General features: G+C 38.7%; 1 protein-coding gene and 1 long non-coding RNA gene across 2 annotated transcripts in view; one reads left to right on the forward strand and one right to left on the reverse strand.

The window, feature by feature from the left end:
* The window catches only part of UTP20 (UTP20 small subunit processome component), a 96,537-nt gene that overhangs the window by 30,530 nt on the left and 50,715 nt on the right, over positions 1-15,292 (forward strand). Inside the window, exons 22-25 of the mRNA XM_038558807.1 lie at positions 3,106-3,291; positions 6,978-7,068; positions 8,283-8,368; positions 8,905-9,030. Coding sequence (XP_038414735.1) covers positions 3,106-3,291; positions 6,978-7,068; positions 8,283-8,368; positions 8,905-9,030 — 489 coding nt within the window. The remainder of the gene's footprint in view (positions 1-3,105; positions 3,292-6,977; positions 7,069-8,282; positions 8,369-8,904; positions 9,031-15,292) is intronic.
* Positions 1-15,292, reverse strand: part of LOC111090063 — a 32,938-nt gene that overhangs the window by 3,931 nt on the left and 13,715 nt on the right. The window lies entirely within an intron of this gene.

Genomic DNA, 15,292 nt, shown 5'->3' on the forward strand with positions numbered 1-15,292 from the left:
AAGATGAGGGCAAAAACTTACAGGACAAATTGTGTGAGGTCTTTAAGTAATAGTAAGGGACTTTGTTTTTTTCTGTTAGTGAAATGGAAAGCCATTAGAAGATTTCAACAGTCAGGACATGACTTAAATTTTCCTGAGGATTTTTCTAGCTGTCATGTTGAGAATAGACTGTAGGTTGGCCAAAGCGGAGAGACCTACCAGTTTCAGAGATTATAAAAGTCCAGGCAAGAAATGATGGTTACTTGACCAAGGTACCAAGGTACTAGGTACTAGTTATACCTTGTACATAGTGCAACTGATGAGAGGTGGTTGAATTCTAGATATTCTTGGATTTCAACTCAGTAAAAAATATTTTTGAAGGATTGCAACCAGATCAGCCTCTGAGGGGTTTGGTCAGCCAACAGATGAGATGTCTGGGTCTTGGGGGGGCTGGGGAGTGGTAGAGGAAGGTGAAAAGGAGCAACTGGGGATGTCCCTAAGGTTTTGATCTGAGCAACTGGAAGAAGAGTCACCATTTACTGAGATTGGAGGATTGCAGAGGTTCGCAGATTTGTGAGGGAAGATAGTTCATTTTTAGATGTGTTCAGTTTGGGATACTGAATAGACATCTAAGTAGGGGTAATAAGTAGACAGTTGGATTTGGAGTATAGACTCAAGGGGAATATTGGCCTAAAGATTATAAATTGGAAAATCATTAGTATACAGATGATTTCTTAAATTAGGAGATGGGGAATGAGGCCATGCCTAAATGCATATGTAGAGAGAGAAGACTTCCAAGGACTAATAATGATATTTAGAGATTGGAGATAAGGAACCAGCAAAGGAAGCCAGGACAGAGTGACAGAGGAAGAACCAAGACCTCGTAGTATCCCAGGAGCTAAGTTAAAAAAGTATTTCAAAATGGAGTAATGACTTGGATCAGACGTATCTGAGACACCAGTCAGATGAAGCATAAGACTTGACCATTGGCTTTAGAAGTAACCTTAACAAGAGTTGTTTTGGTTAACTGGGTAGGGGATAAAGCTTGATTAAAATGAGCTTAAAAGGAAATGTAAAACAAAAACAAGTATGGACACTTCTTGTGAAAAAGGAAGCAGACAGGTGGAGGGAGATGTGAGAGCAGAGAGAGCTGCTGTTGCTAGGTTGCTATTTAAGATTTAAACAGCATAAATCTGTATCATGCTGGTATGAATGATCCAGAAGGGAGGGAAAATTCGTAATGCAAGAAAGGGAATAAAATTGTTGGAGTGCTGTCTTTGAATAGTTAAAAGAAGATAGGATCCAGTGCATAAGTAGAAAAGTTTATGTGACTAATTGAAGCAAAGATTCAGGCAGGTCAGTCGATACTGTGGTAGAAGAGTAGTGATTTTTTTCACGTAACTCTTCAGGCTTAATTGTATTTATAGAATGAAGACAGTGATATTTAGTTTCCTTGCCTTGTTTTGAAGGCAAAATAATGTTTATCAGTTGTTTTGTGAATTTCAAAGAGCTATACATATGCAAGCTAGGACTAACGGTGTTAATAGGAAATCAGTTTCTCACTATGTTGAGTTTCCAAATTTTTCCCTAAAAAAAGAAGTAGGTTACAAATGGATTACTGGAGATGGGGAAAGGAGCCTGAAAAAGAAGTGGTTTCTGCATTTAAGAAGACTTAGAAACTAAAGATACACAGTTTTTAAAGCAAATACTTTTATAGATGATCCAAGCTAATGGAAAACTTAAATATCACCTTTAATTCCATCTTCAAAATATATTTTAGGCTTTTTATTTTATTTTATTTTATTTTTTATTTTTTGACTAGAAGTTTGCATTTCTAAATATGTTTCAAACAATTCAATATTAGAACTAATTCGTGAATCTGTTGTAAGCATTCTTTGAGAGGAGCAAACCAGAAGCTGGAATGACCAACAATGGCAACAATACTGTGAAATAGGTGACATCTAAGGAGTACTTGCTGCGTATTGGGAGCATGCTTGTAAATGCTCTGAATTATCTTACTTAATAAACATGAGGGAACATGCTGAGCATGGAGAAAAGGTTTAAACAAATATGTCCTATATGGTTAACTGAGTGTTGAGAATACAGCAGAGACGTCATTAAATGGATGATGGTATGGTTGTTAACTGACACAGCAACTTTGCTCATTTTATTCATTCATCCATTTTTTATGTGTTAAGCATTAGACCGTGCTGGGTGAGAATACGAAGGTGAATGAGGTGTAGCTTCCCAGCTCTCCAGGTGCAGTTTAGTATATTTACCAGGAGTTTAACATAATTAACCTGGGGTTACTTCCAGGTTGGTAGGGTGCTATCCGCAAACATGTTTCACCAGTATGTTTTTGGATGCAGACTTTAAAGTCCATCTGATCAGTTTCCTTATATCCATAGCCCAGTGCCATGCACAAAACAGACAACAAATGAATAACTGTTGGATGAATGAATTAAAGGAACACAAAACCAGTGCACTCTGTGACAGCCTTCAAGATGATAGTAGTTCCTTAGAATAGTGGGTCACAAAGGGATGGAATGTCATGAAATAAATGTGAACACCAAGTATACAAGCTTAGTTTAAAGAGACAGAAGATAAAGACTGACTGATTTTCATTGCCTGGACATCCAGTTTGAGTCTGTGTTATGTCATGACTGTCCCCATAGCCACGGAGTTGACAGTCCGTCTGTCTTAGACCACGTCCAGAGGACGGAATTCTGTTGTGGCACTGTATTTGCAAAAGAACACTGGCAAAGTAGAAAGCGGCTGGTGCAGAGTGACCAGCATGGTCTTAATGCTATGCTTTAATTATTTAACATAATCCAGTCCGACACCCACCCTCCTCCAATTATGGTTCCAGAAACAGGGACACTGATTTCAATTCAGTCCAAAAGGGACTTTTCATGGCAGTGTAACAGTGGGATTTTAAAAGCATAACTGCAGTTAGCAATAGATTTGTCAAGTAGGGTACTTAAGCTGGGCTGAATAAAAAAGAATGTGAGGAGGCTTGGCTAAGGTGCCATTGATGACTTTTCGGCATGTGACTCTATGAACCATGGTCACACATCTGTCATAAACAGAATGAGGACATTTCACCTTCATCTCTTTTCACTGTAGCAATGAGTATTACCCAGCAGACCTGCAAGTTGCTCCGACCCAGGATCTGCGAAGGAAAGCCAAGGGGGTGGCAGCAGAGGAAGTAGAAGAGGAACCTGCTGCTGGAGATGATGAAGAGCTGGAGGAGGAGGCGGTGCCCGTAGATGAACCCTCACAGAAGAAAAAGACCAGAAGAGCTGCAGCAAAGTAAATTCAGTGTTGCTGAAAGCGCACAGATACAGGGCTCTAGGAGAAATGGGGAGACCTCTGATGGCCTATGTGTGACAAGGCCTTGGACAAGGCTTCAGATAGTTAATTGAAGTGCTGCATCCCCCTGGGATTTTGTTTTATAGCCCAAAGAAAACATCCTACCTTCAGAGCTGTTTGGTTGCTTGCTTGTTGTTACTTGTTTTTTATTTGGTCTCAGACTCAGAGTTGGGACTTTTAGGATTCTCTCATCGTAAGTTCTCTTTACAAATAGAGCATTGGGCCTGGAATGATTGAATACTCTTTGGCCTTTGCCCGTCACTTTCATGGCACCATGTGTTAAGGTTGTGTTCTAGGGGAACACGTAATGGAATATCCCTTCTCTTAAAACAAATGCATGCATCAGCACTTTTACTTTGCCGTTTGACTTCTGTCTGGTTGCCTTTTTTGTTTCCATGTTTTTACATTCTCTTTCCTGTTCTCTGGGTTGTTCATTTACCTAAGTTGTTAAGAAACCTTAGAGAAAGTAGGAGTGATCAGGCTTTCAAAAGTTACTGCAGCTTCCTTGAAGACTGAATTAAGGGCAACAAGGACCCGTGTATCCGTCCTACTGTGTTATTTTAACACTTTAGATCTCAATCTGATACACCTACCTGTCCAGTCTTCCCGCGAGCCACTTACTAGTCCATCCAATCAGCAGCTGTATTGGGTGCCTTTTGCTAAGTATCGGGCTACAAAGATGAAGGGTACTTACTTAGCCTCTGCTATACAGGAAGCACAGTCTAACGCCTGGTTGAATATTTTTATAGAAGAAGTGTTTTTAAAGGAGTTCTAGGAGAGGACAAATAGAGAAACAACCAAAACACCGAGGAGTTCTAGGAGCATACTAAAAGATGACTTAACTCCACCATAACGAGAAGACTGTTACAAGGGAAGGGCCCCATTGAGGCTGAAAGGCAAAGGGCAGCTGGGCAGGGAAGGCCCCTGCCAGCTCGTAGAAGCAGTGTGCAAAGCACAGGGGCACGAAGGAGCATGGCCACGCTTCCTCATGCTGTAGCTCCGTCCTGTTTCTACCTGATAGAACCCTGAGCGAACGAACTATCCCCTGCTGCTTCCTTTCAGAGAAAGATTGCTGTTTTCTGCTTTCTCAGCAGATAGCTAGCAGAAGATTAGTCCTCATCTTTCTTTGCTGAATAATTGAATAAGCTATTTAACCAGTCATGTCTCTTCCTTTCTCACCCCTGGACCTTTGCTATGTCCTCCCCTCCTTCTGTGGCCCTGCCTCATTTCTGCTGACTGAAATTCTGCTCCTATTTCCAGAAACAGTTCCTGTGCTACTTCTTCACCAACGTTTCTCCTGTCTTCTAGACTGCAGGTTCAAGTAACTCAGCTTCAGACTGTCAGAACAGGTGTCCACACCTCTAGCATGGTGCTTCTCCTTACCTTGGATGTTAGTTACTTTTTTACAGATTTGCCGGGTAAATCAGAAAGTCCAAAGATAAGGTCTGCATCTTAATTTTTCTGCCCCCTGTAGCCAAAATTAGAATACTGCTAACATACACCATTGAAAATGTGAGTAAATGGGTAATCACATTCCTAGTGTCCCCTCAATACATTCATAATCCTTCATAGAACATGCTCCTTGATGACGAGTATTTATTGAAAACATGTAAATTGGCTTCTGTTCTCTTTGACTCTTTTTTTATTTTGTTGTTAAGTAGGCCCCACCCTGGGCATGGAGCCCCCCACAGGGTTTGAACTCACGACCCTGAGATCAAGATCTTAACTGAGTGAGCTATGAGTCGGATGCTTAACTGACAGAGCTACCCAGGCGCCCCTCTCTGGGTCTTGAAGGCTACATAGCTCATAAAAATAATAATAATAAATGTTGGAAAAGAATGGATGTTTCAAAAGAAAATTTTAAGTTACTTTGTAAAACTGCAAGGGCTTGGTGATAATTATATAAGAGCTCTCCAGAGAAGCAGACCAATACGATGAGGGTGTACATATGTATGACTAAACAGGTTTATTGTAAGGAATTGGCTCACACGATTATGGCACCCAGTAGGTGCACAGTTTGTAGGGCAAGACAGCAGGCTGGAAAATTAGGCAGGATTTTATTGTAGCCTTGAATTCAAAATTCACAGAGTAGGATTTCTGTGTCCTGGTCTTGTGGTAGAGTTCCATCTTTCTGGGAGACACCCAGTTTTGCGCTTAGGGCTTCATGGATGAGGCCAGTGCACATTATTGAGGGCAATCCCCTTTAAAGTCAGCTGATTATAAATACGAACATCTACAAAATACTTTCATTGCATCACATAAATTAGTGTTTGATAACAAAACCAAACACATAATGTAGACAGGTTGGCACATAAGCTAAATATAAGCAAAAGTGCTACCGTATTTCTCTATCATATATAAGAAGGTCATAATGGCCAGGTTATTTTGTCTGTATTAACTAGTAGGACTTTTACAGTTTTGCATTTTTGTGCCCAGGAGCAATTTATTTTGTGGAGCAGAGGCCCCACAACTTTTTTTGTTGTTGTTGTTCAGTCTTTGCACAAAGTCCAGGGGGTGTTGTCTTTGTCCAGATGAGGAAGATGAGGCTCTGAAGCACTCAGTCCCATCCCCCTGAGTCAGTACTACACACACAGCTTGTTTTTTCTGTCTCCTCACTTCTCCCCACTTTTGTTCTTGAGATAGGCAAATAAAATCCCCCCAAATTGTGACTGTTTATTCATTCAAGGTTTGTTTGTTTTTTTTTAAGCCTTAATACTTCTTATCAATTATATGTAGAGATAAAACAGTTTGTTTCCCAAATATTTTTAAAGCTTCCTGGAGCCTGTGGATTAAGAAGTCGAGTGAGTAGCTATTGTAGAAGCTCTCTTCTCGACCTCTTTCAGTGGGTGATGTAATTGGCTTGCTGTCTCATCTCTGTGTTTAACTTTTGACCACAGAATGTTGTTCTTTCATTTTCCTTCTTGGTTTAAGCAAGAGCTATGGTTATCTACATATGGACCTCTGGCTCCTGACATCAGTGTTTATGTCATATGAAAGTGAGGAAGAATGTACCTTTTTGTACAATGTACCAATCTTCCTTTCTCCTGCATAGAACCTAGAAAAGGAATCATTCCAAAAATTATCTGTGTTCAGGTTTGCAATATTTCGTTGTTTTGATTACTTTCTTCCTGTGTCTGGTTTAATTTAAACCATTCTAAGCACATCCTGAATGACTCTCTGGGGTAGGGAAGCCTGGATTTCAGAGGAAGTCCTGCCTAAGATTTAGAATTCTGGAGAATAAGTTCCTAAATGCAAATAGTTAAAACTTGTTTGTTTAATTAACAGTGAAACTATAGTCAGGGCATTTGGCATACTTGTCAGAGAGACTAAAATTGGTGGGTACTATCATCTTAAGAAAATCTCTGAGGGTGCCTGAGTGGCTCAGCTGGTTCAGTATCCAGCTGTTGATTTTGGCTCAGGTCATAATCATAGGGTCATGAGAGCGAGCCCCATGTTGGGCTCCATGCTAGGAGTGGAGCCTGCTTGGGATTCTCCATCTCCCTCTCCCTCTGCTCACCACCCTCTACCCCCAACATGTGTGTTCTCTCCCCCCCCCCTCCAAAAAAAAGAAAATCTCTTTTCTTTAATTCTGTATTACCCTATGGTTTTTGGTTTTTCTTTTTTAGGCAGTTAATTGCTCATTTGCAAGTTTTCTCTAAGTTTTCAAATCCACGCGCCCTATATCTGGAATCCAGATTATATGAGCTATATCTTCAGGTAAGTAAAATAAATTTTTGCCACTGCAGTTCTTTGTGACTTTTCTCTGTTGTTTACCAAAATAACTTTTAGGCTTTTAATAATTGTTGATGAATAGGGCCCATGTCTACATTTTAAGTACTGTGTTGTAAAAATTAATAACTATTTTCTGTATCTTGATAAACAGTTTTAGACTTTAGCTATTTTGTTGATTATAAACACATTTCAGGTGTCTAAACCTTGATCAGCTGTATTAACAGTGGAGGCTGTGTCAAAAGAAGCTAGCTACTTTTCACTTCTAGGTAAGGTAACGTTACAGAGTGCTGGGATTTCAGGATCTATTACACTGAGTAAAAGCTGATAGTTGGAGTAAGTATCTTTTGCAGTCACATGTATAATCTTCAGTTATAGAAAAGATTGCAGAAAAAAATTTAATATCAGAAACAGAGTAAGCATTGTATGTCATTCTAAGCCATCTGGGGAAACAAGATTTCCTTTTTTCATTTGGATGTCTTTTATTATTTTTTTAAAGGTTTTATTTATTCATGATAGACAGAGAGAGAGAGAGAGAGAGAGAGAGATGCAGGCAGAGGGAGAAGCAGGCTCCATGCAGGGAACCCAATGTGGGACTTGATCCCGGGTCTCCAGGATCAGGCCCTGTTCCAAATGCAGCGCTAAACCATTGAGCCACCCAGGGATCCCCTCATTTGGATTTTTTTAGATGGAACTTATATGATTTCAGCAGAATTTATCCTCGTTATGCCCATAATTCAGATACAGTTTGTTTATAAAGCCAGAGCTCAAATCTGTAGGAAGCTAAATTCTAAACCATCTGATCTGAGAGGCTCTGTACTAGGCCCTCTTTCCTGGCATCTTACTGACTGCCATTACTTTCACGGCATTATGGGAGCTTTCTGTCATCATGGGACCAGCCCAGCTGGTATGAACCCAAATTTATGTAGGGAATTGGCCTTGACCAGAAGACTGATAAACCCGAGAGTCTGGCATGTAGGATTCAGGGGTCAGAGTTTTGTTTCCACTTAGTTCATTGCACATATTCTGTTCATGCTGCACTTCTGGGAAAATGTAAGGCTGTTGTCAGGGATCACCTTTAACCCACGTCTAAAAAATTTAGATTCTAAGAAATCTAATTTACATTAACCCAAGTAAATTACTATTCCATGGTATGTGTATATGTGACTTCATTAATTTATTCTATAAAATATTATTCTTAGTTGTTGCTACATCAAGATCAAACAGTGCAAAAAATAGCCCTGGATTGTATAATGACATATAAACATCCACATATCCTCCCTTACAGGTAAGTTATTTGAAGCTAAAGAAATGCTATTTCTTTGGCTGATTTTTACCTTTCTACCTGAGCACCTCTTCTAAAATAATTTTGTGAAGGCCTGGGAAATTTCCCTTTTTGACTATAATCGTAAGGCTATTTTCAGGTAAAAAATGAAAACTCAAAGTATATTTGTGTATTAAGAGTGCTTCTCCAAAGATAAGGTAGAAAAGAGAAGGCTATATCATTTCTTGTTGCTTCAGTGATGTCAGAATCTTTGTGATTACTTAGGGAATCATGATCACTCTCTATAAGAACTGAAGAAAGCTTTTGTATTAATCTTTTTTAAATGGCTGAATTGTTGACTAAGTTTTAATTCCTCATAATCACCTTTACTTTTTAAAATTTGAAAACCTGTCATTTCCTGAAAATTTTCCTTTATGAATGTCAACTATAATATATTAATTCATATTTCTATTATACATATCACTGTACTACTATATTGCATTTTTAAAAAATACCATTGATTATTAACTGATGATTTGTTCTATATTCCGTTTTTAAAGGGAAAACTTGCAAAGATTGCTTGAAGACAGAAGCTTTAAGGAAGAGATAGTACATTTTAGCATTTCTGAAGATAATACGGTAGTGAAAACGGCCCACCGAGCAGCTCTGTTTCCTGTTCTGATGAGGTATTTACCCTGTTTAAAACTGAATTTTTTTAAAAGTTAATTACAAAAGTAATTGTGAATATGGTATTATGATTCATTCAGTGATTATAATGGAATATTCCATTTTTTATTTTATTTTGCTTTTTTTTAACAAAGTCAAATTGTTACAGAGACTTATTTTAAAATATTTTGTCTGTAACATAAGGAAAGATCTTGCCATGCAGTTATTTTAATAATAATGTTAAAATTAAATCCTGTATTCCTCTTAAGTATTATTATTGAGAAATAGTAAAAATAATTCATTCATTTGGTGTATAACTAATTATGAGGTATAAAAGCTGTTGATTTTTGGTATTGATTATTTAAACATTCACATTACAAACCTTTGTTATTAGCTTTAATTGTTTTCATTGAATTTTCGTGGTTGAAAAAGCAATAGTCAGTAACAGTCATCAAATCGTTAGTCTCCTATTCTAAAAAACCCTTTGAGGTTACATTTTACTGAAAATAAAGTAGGGAATCCTTGCTCCTTCTTTGAGGGCTTGGTATGACCTAGCTGCAGACTTCTTGTCCAACCACACCGCTTCCATTCCCTGGCCCCCTTGGAGTCCACCTCAAAGTCAGTGGACCTGCTGGTCCCTGTGCTTGGAACACGTGAGCACTAGCTCTTCTTTTGCATTCAGTCTCCTCTCAAATGTCATTGTCAGGTTGCCTCCCTTCACCACCTTGTGTAAAGTCCCACCTTCCTTTAATCACCTTTTAGTCCCTTAACCTTGCTTTATTTTTCTTCACAATTGTCTGACATAGCCTCTTGTTTATCATTTGTTTCCCCTGCCAGAAGGTAAACTCCATGGCCTATAGTGAATCTAAGCCTAATTAATCTAATTTAATTAATTTTTAATCATAAAGATTTTTTTAAAACCTCTTTTTTCTGTTTTTTTTTTTTTTTTAATTTGCATATTACCCACACAGTATAGTATAGAAGAATTGAGAATTGACTGTGGTGGTAGTGTTTGTGGTTGTCCTTGTCTTGCTGCTGGATTTAACAGTAATGTTTCTGTTGCAGCCCTTCTTAAAATTTGTTTTGCTCCTTCTTGGCGGGGGCTGTCACTGAGATGCTTTCAGGGGCCCACAAGGTTAAATAAAGCTTTTTTCAAAATACTACCCAGGGAGGCGGGGCAAGATGGCAGAAGAGTGGGGTCCCCAAGTCACCTGTCCCCACCAACTTACCTAGATAACTTTCAAATCATCCTGAAAACCTACGAATTCGGTCTAAGATTTAAAGAGAGAACAGCTGGAATGCTACAGTGAGAAGAGTTTGTGCTTCTATCAAGGTAGGAAGATGGAAAAAAAAAATACAGATGGAAAAAAGCATCCAAGGGGGAGCTCATTTTAGATATAAGAACACCTACAGCCTGAAAATAAAAGGTTGGAGAAGCATTTACCATTCAGATGGTCCTCAAAAGAAAGCAGGGGTAGCCATCCTCATATCAGATAAATTAAAGTCTATCCCAAAGACTAGTAAGAGATGAAGAGGGACACTATATCATGCTTAAAGGATCTATCCAACAAGAGGACCTAACAGTCATGAATATTTATGCCCCGAATGTGGGAGCTGCCAAGTATATCAATCAATTAATAACTAAAGTTAAGACATACTTAGATAATAACACTTATACTTGGTGACTTAAATATAGTGCTTTCTACAATCGACAGATCTTCTAAGCACAACATGTCCAAAGAAATGATACACTGGACCAGATGGATTTCACAGATATTTACAGAACTTTACACCAAATGCAACTGAATACACATTTTCCTCAAGTGCACATGGAACTTTCTCCAGAAGAGACCACATACTGGGTCACAAATTGGGTCTTAACCGGTACCAAAAGATTGGGATCGTCCCCTGCATATTTTCAGACCATAATGCTTTGAAACTAGAACTAAATCACAAGAAGTTTGAAAGGATTTCAAACATGTGGAGGTTAAGGACCATCCTGCTCAAAGATGAAAGGGTCAACCAGGAAATTAGGGAAGAATTAAAAAGATTCATGGACACTAATGAGAATGAAGATACAACCATTCAAAGTCTTTGGGATACAACAAAAGCCGTTCTGAGGGGGAAATACATTGCAGTACAAGCATCCATCCAAAAACTGGAAAGAACTCAAATACAAAAGCTAACCTTGCACCTAAAGGAGCTGGAGAAAAAACAGCAAATAGATCCTACACCCAGCAGAAGAGGAGAATTAATAATGATTCGAGCAGAACTCAATGAAATAGAGACCAGAAGAACTGTGGAACAGATCAACAAAACCAGGAGTTGGTTGTTTGAAAGAATTAATAAGATACATAAACCATTAGCCAGCCTTATTAAAAAGAAGAGAGAAAAGACTCAAATTAATAAAATCATGAATGAGAAAGGAGAGATCACCACCAATACCAAGGAAATACAAACGATTTTAAAAACTTATGAGCAGTTATATGCCAATTGTCTTCTAGACAATCTAGAAGAAATGGACTCATTTCTGGAAAACCACAAACTACTAAAACTGGAACAGGAAGAAATAGAAAACCTGAACAGGCCAATAACCAAGAGGAAATTGAAGCAGTCATCAAAAAACTCCCAAGACACAAAAGTCCAGGGCCAGATGGCTTCCCAGGGGAATTCTATCAAACGTTTAAAGAAGAAACCATACCGATTCTACTAAAGCTGTTTGGAAAGATAGAAAGAGATGGAGTACTTCCAAACATGTTCTATAAGGCCAGCATCACCTTAATTCCAAAACCAGACAAAGACCCCACCAAAAAGGAGAATTATAGACCAGTATCCCTGATGAACACAGATGCAAAAGTTCTCAACAAGATACTAGCCAATAGGATCCAATAATACATTAAGAAGATTATTCACCATGACCAAGTGGGATTTATCCCCAGGATGCAAGGCTGGTTCAACACTCGTTAAGCAATCAATGTGATTGATCATATCAACAAGAGAAAAAACAAGAACCATATGATCCTCTCAATAGATGCAGAGAAAGCATTTGACAAAATACTGCATCCATTCCTGATCAAAACTCTTCAGAGTGTAGGGATAGAGTGAACATTTCTCAGTATCTTAAAAGCCATCTACGAAAGGCCCACAGCAAATCTCATTCTAATGGGGAAACACTGGGAACCTTTCCCCTAAGACCAGGAACAAAACAGGGATGTCCACTCTCACCACTGCTATTCAGCATAGTACTGGAAGTCCTAGCCTCAGCAATCAGGCAACAAAAAGAAATAAAAGGCATTCAAATTGACAAAGAAGAAGTCAAACTCTCCCTCTTCGCAGATGACATGATACTGTACATAGAAAACCCAAAAGACCCCACCCCAAGATTGCTAGAACTCATACAGCAATTCGGCAGTGTGGCAGGATACAAAATCAATGCCCAGAAATCATTGGGCATTGATTTTACAATGGCATTTCTATACACGAACAATGAGACTGAAGAAAGAGAAATTACGGAGTCAATCCCACTTACAATTGCACCCAAAAGCATAAGATACCTAGGAATAAACCTAACCAAAGAGGTAAAGGATCTATACCCTAAAAACTATAGAACACTTCTGAAAGAAATTGAGGAAGACACAAAGAGATAGAAAAATATTCCATGCTCATGGATTGGCAGAATTAATATTGTGAAAATGTCAATGTTACCCAGGGCAATGTACATATTTAATGCAATCCCTATCAAAATACCATGGACTTTCTTCAGAGAGGTGTAACAAATCATCTTAAGATTTCTGTGGAATCTGAAAAGACCCTGAATAGCCAGGGGATTTTTTAATTTTTATTTTTTTTTATTCTTTTTATTTTTTATTTTTTTAGCCAGGGGAATATTAAAAAAGAAAGCCAGAGCCGGGGGCATCACAATGCTGGATTTCAAGTTGTACTACAAAGCTGTGATCATCAAGGCAGTCTGGTACTGGCACAAAAACAGACATAGATCAGTGGAACAGAATAGAGAATCCAGAAGTGGACCCTCAACTTTATGATAAAGTAATATTCAACAAAACAGGGAAGATTATCCACTGGAAAAAGACAGTCTCTTCAATAAATGGTGCTGGGAAAATTGGACAGTCATGTGACACCATACACAAAGATAAACTCAAAATGGATGAAAGATCTAAATGTGATACAGGAATCCATCAAAATCTTAGAGGAGAACACAGGCAACACCCTTTTTGAACTTGGCCACACCAACTTCTTGCAAGATACATCCATGAAGGCAAGAGAAACAAAGGCAAAAATGAATTATTGGGATTTCATCAAGATAAGAAGCTTTTGCACACCAAAACAGTCAACAAAACTCAAAGACAACCTACAGAATGGGAGAAGATATTTGCAAATGACCTATCAGATAAAGGGCTAGTATCCAAGATCTGTAAAGAACTTATTAAACTCAACAGCCAAGAAACAAAGAATCCAATCGTGAAATGGGCAAAAGACACGAACATTAATTTCACAGAGGAAGACATAGACATGGCCAACAAGCACATGAGAAAATGCTCCGCATCACTGGCCATCAGGGAAATACAAATCAAAACCACAATGAGATACCACCTCACCCCAGTGAGAATGGGGAAAATTAACAAGGCAGGAAACAACAAATGTTGGAGAGGATGTGGAGACAGGGGAACCCTCTTGCACTGTTGGTGGGAATGTGAACTGGTACAGCCACTCAGGAAAACTGTGTGGAGGTTCCTCAAAGAGTTAAAAATAGATCTGCCCTACGACCCAGCAATTGCACTGCTGGGGATTTACCCCAAGATACAGATGCAGTGAAATGCCAGGACATGTGCACTCCGATGTTTCTAGCAGCAATGTCCACAATAGCCAAACTGTGGAAGGAGCCTTGGTGTCCATTGAAAGATGAATGGATAAAGATGATGTGGTCTATGTATACAGTGGAATATTACTCAGCCATTAGAAACGACAAATACCCACCATTTGCTTCAACTTGGAGGGACCTGGAGGGTATTATGCTGAGTGAAATAAGTCAATCGGAGAAGGACGAACTTTATATGGTCTTATTCATTTGGGGAATATATAAACATTAGTGTAAGGGAATAATGGGAAAGGAGAGAAAATGAATGAAAATATCAGTGAGGGTGACAAAACATGAGAGACACCTAACTCTGGAAAATGAACAAGGGGTAGTGGAAGAGGAGGTGGGCAGGGGGTTGGGGTGACTGGGTGGTGGGCACTGAGGGGGCGCTTGGTGCAGTGAGCACTGGGTGTTATGCTATATGTTGTCAAATTTAACTCCAATTAAAAAAAAATTTTAAAAAGTACTACTCAGACACCTTTTCCCACTCTGCCAACATTTTTGCTGACAACGCAAAAACAACAGTGTAAAACTGCCAGTGCCTTAGCACTAATCACGACAGTGGCTCCAAACTATACAAGTCAGTCTTCATTGTCACACAGCTGGTGTTTAAGAAGAAAAAACAAACGCTAGTTTCATTTCATGTTCTTGGTGAATCTTAAGCCTTGAGTGCTTGTCTTTGTATTGATTTATATGACAAAATGGGAAGTGCGCATAAAGCACTTCTGAATATTAGTTACCCATTGATTGGCATGTTTTCCAAATAACCAATGCGTGCTACAGAATCATTCACAGCTAAAGATCAATTCAAAGTGCAAGATAGATAGGTTTTAATGTAACAGAGATCACAAAGCTTATTAATAAGACCGGAATCTGCCTTGCAACTAGCCTTTAAGAAACTACCACTTGTTGAGGTCTGGTATAGTATCAAAGTGAAATATCCAGAATTATCTGAAAGTTTATGAAATATTTTTCCCTTCTCCAACTGCATATTTGCTTACGGCTGGCTTTTCTGCAGCTATAACATAATGCAGCTGATTAAATGCAGAAACAGATAGGAAAATCCAGTTATTTTCTAATAAGACAATAAAAAAGGTGGGGAGGAAAAATTAAAGTATGCCTTTAGACTTACTAATTTTTGGTGGGGAGAGGTTTGGAAGATAAAATTTTTCATTAAAAATGTTACTTACATTAACTCATTTTAATTTCTACCAAGATAGGGCACCTAGGTGGCTTAGTAGGTTAAGTGTCTGCCTTCAGCTTGGGTCATGATCCTTGGATCCTGAGATCCAGTCCCACGTCAGACTCCCTGCTTCTCCCTCTGCCCCTCCTTCCTGCTTGTGCATGCTCACACATGTCTTTACACACACTGTCTCTTATGCTCTCTTTCTCAAATAAATAAAATA

This window comes from Canis lupus, chromosome 15 (genome assembly GCF_011100685.1).
Source record: "Canis lupus familiaris isolate Mischka breed German Shepherd chromosome 15, alternate assembly UU_Cfam_GSD_1.0, whole genome shotgun sequence".
NCBI lineage: Eukaryota > Metazoa > Chordata > Mammalia > Carnivora > Canidae > Canis > Canis lupus.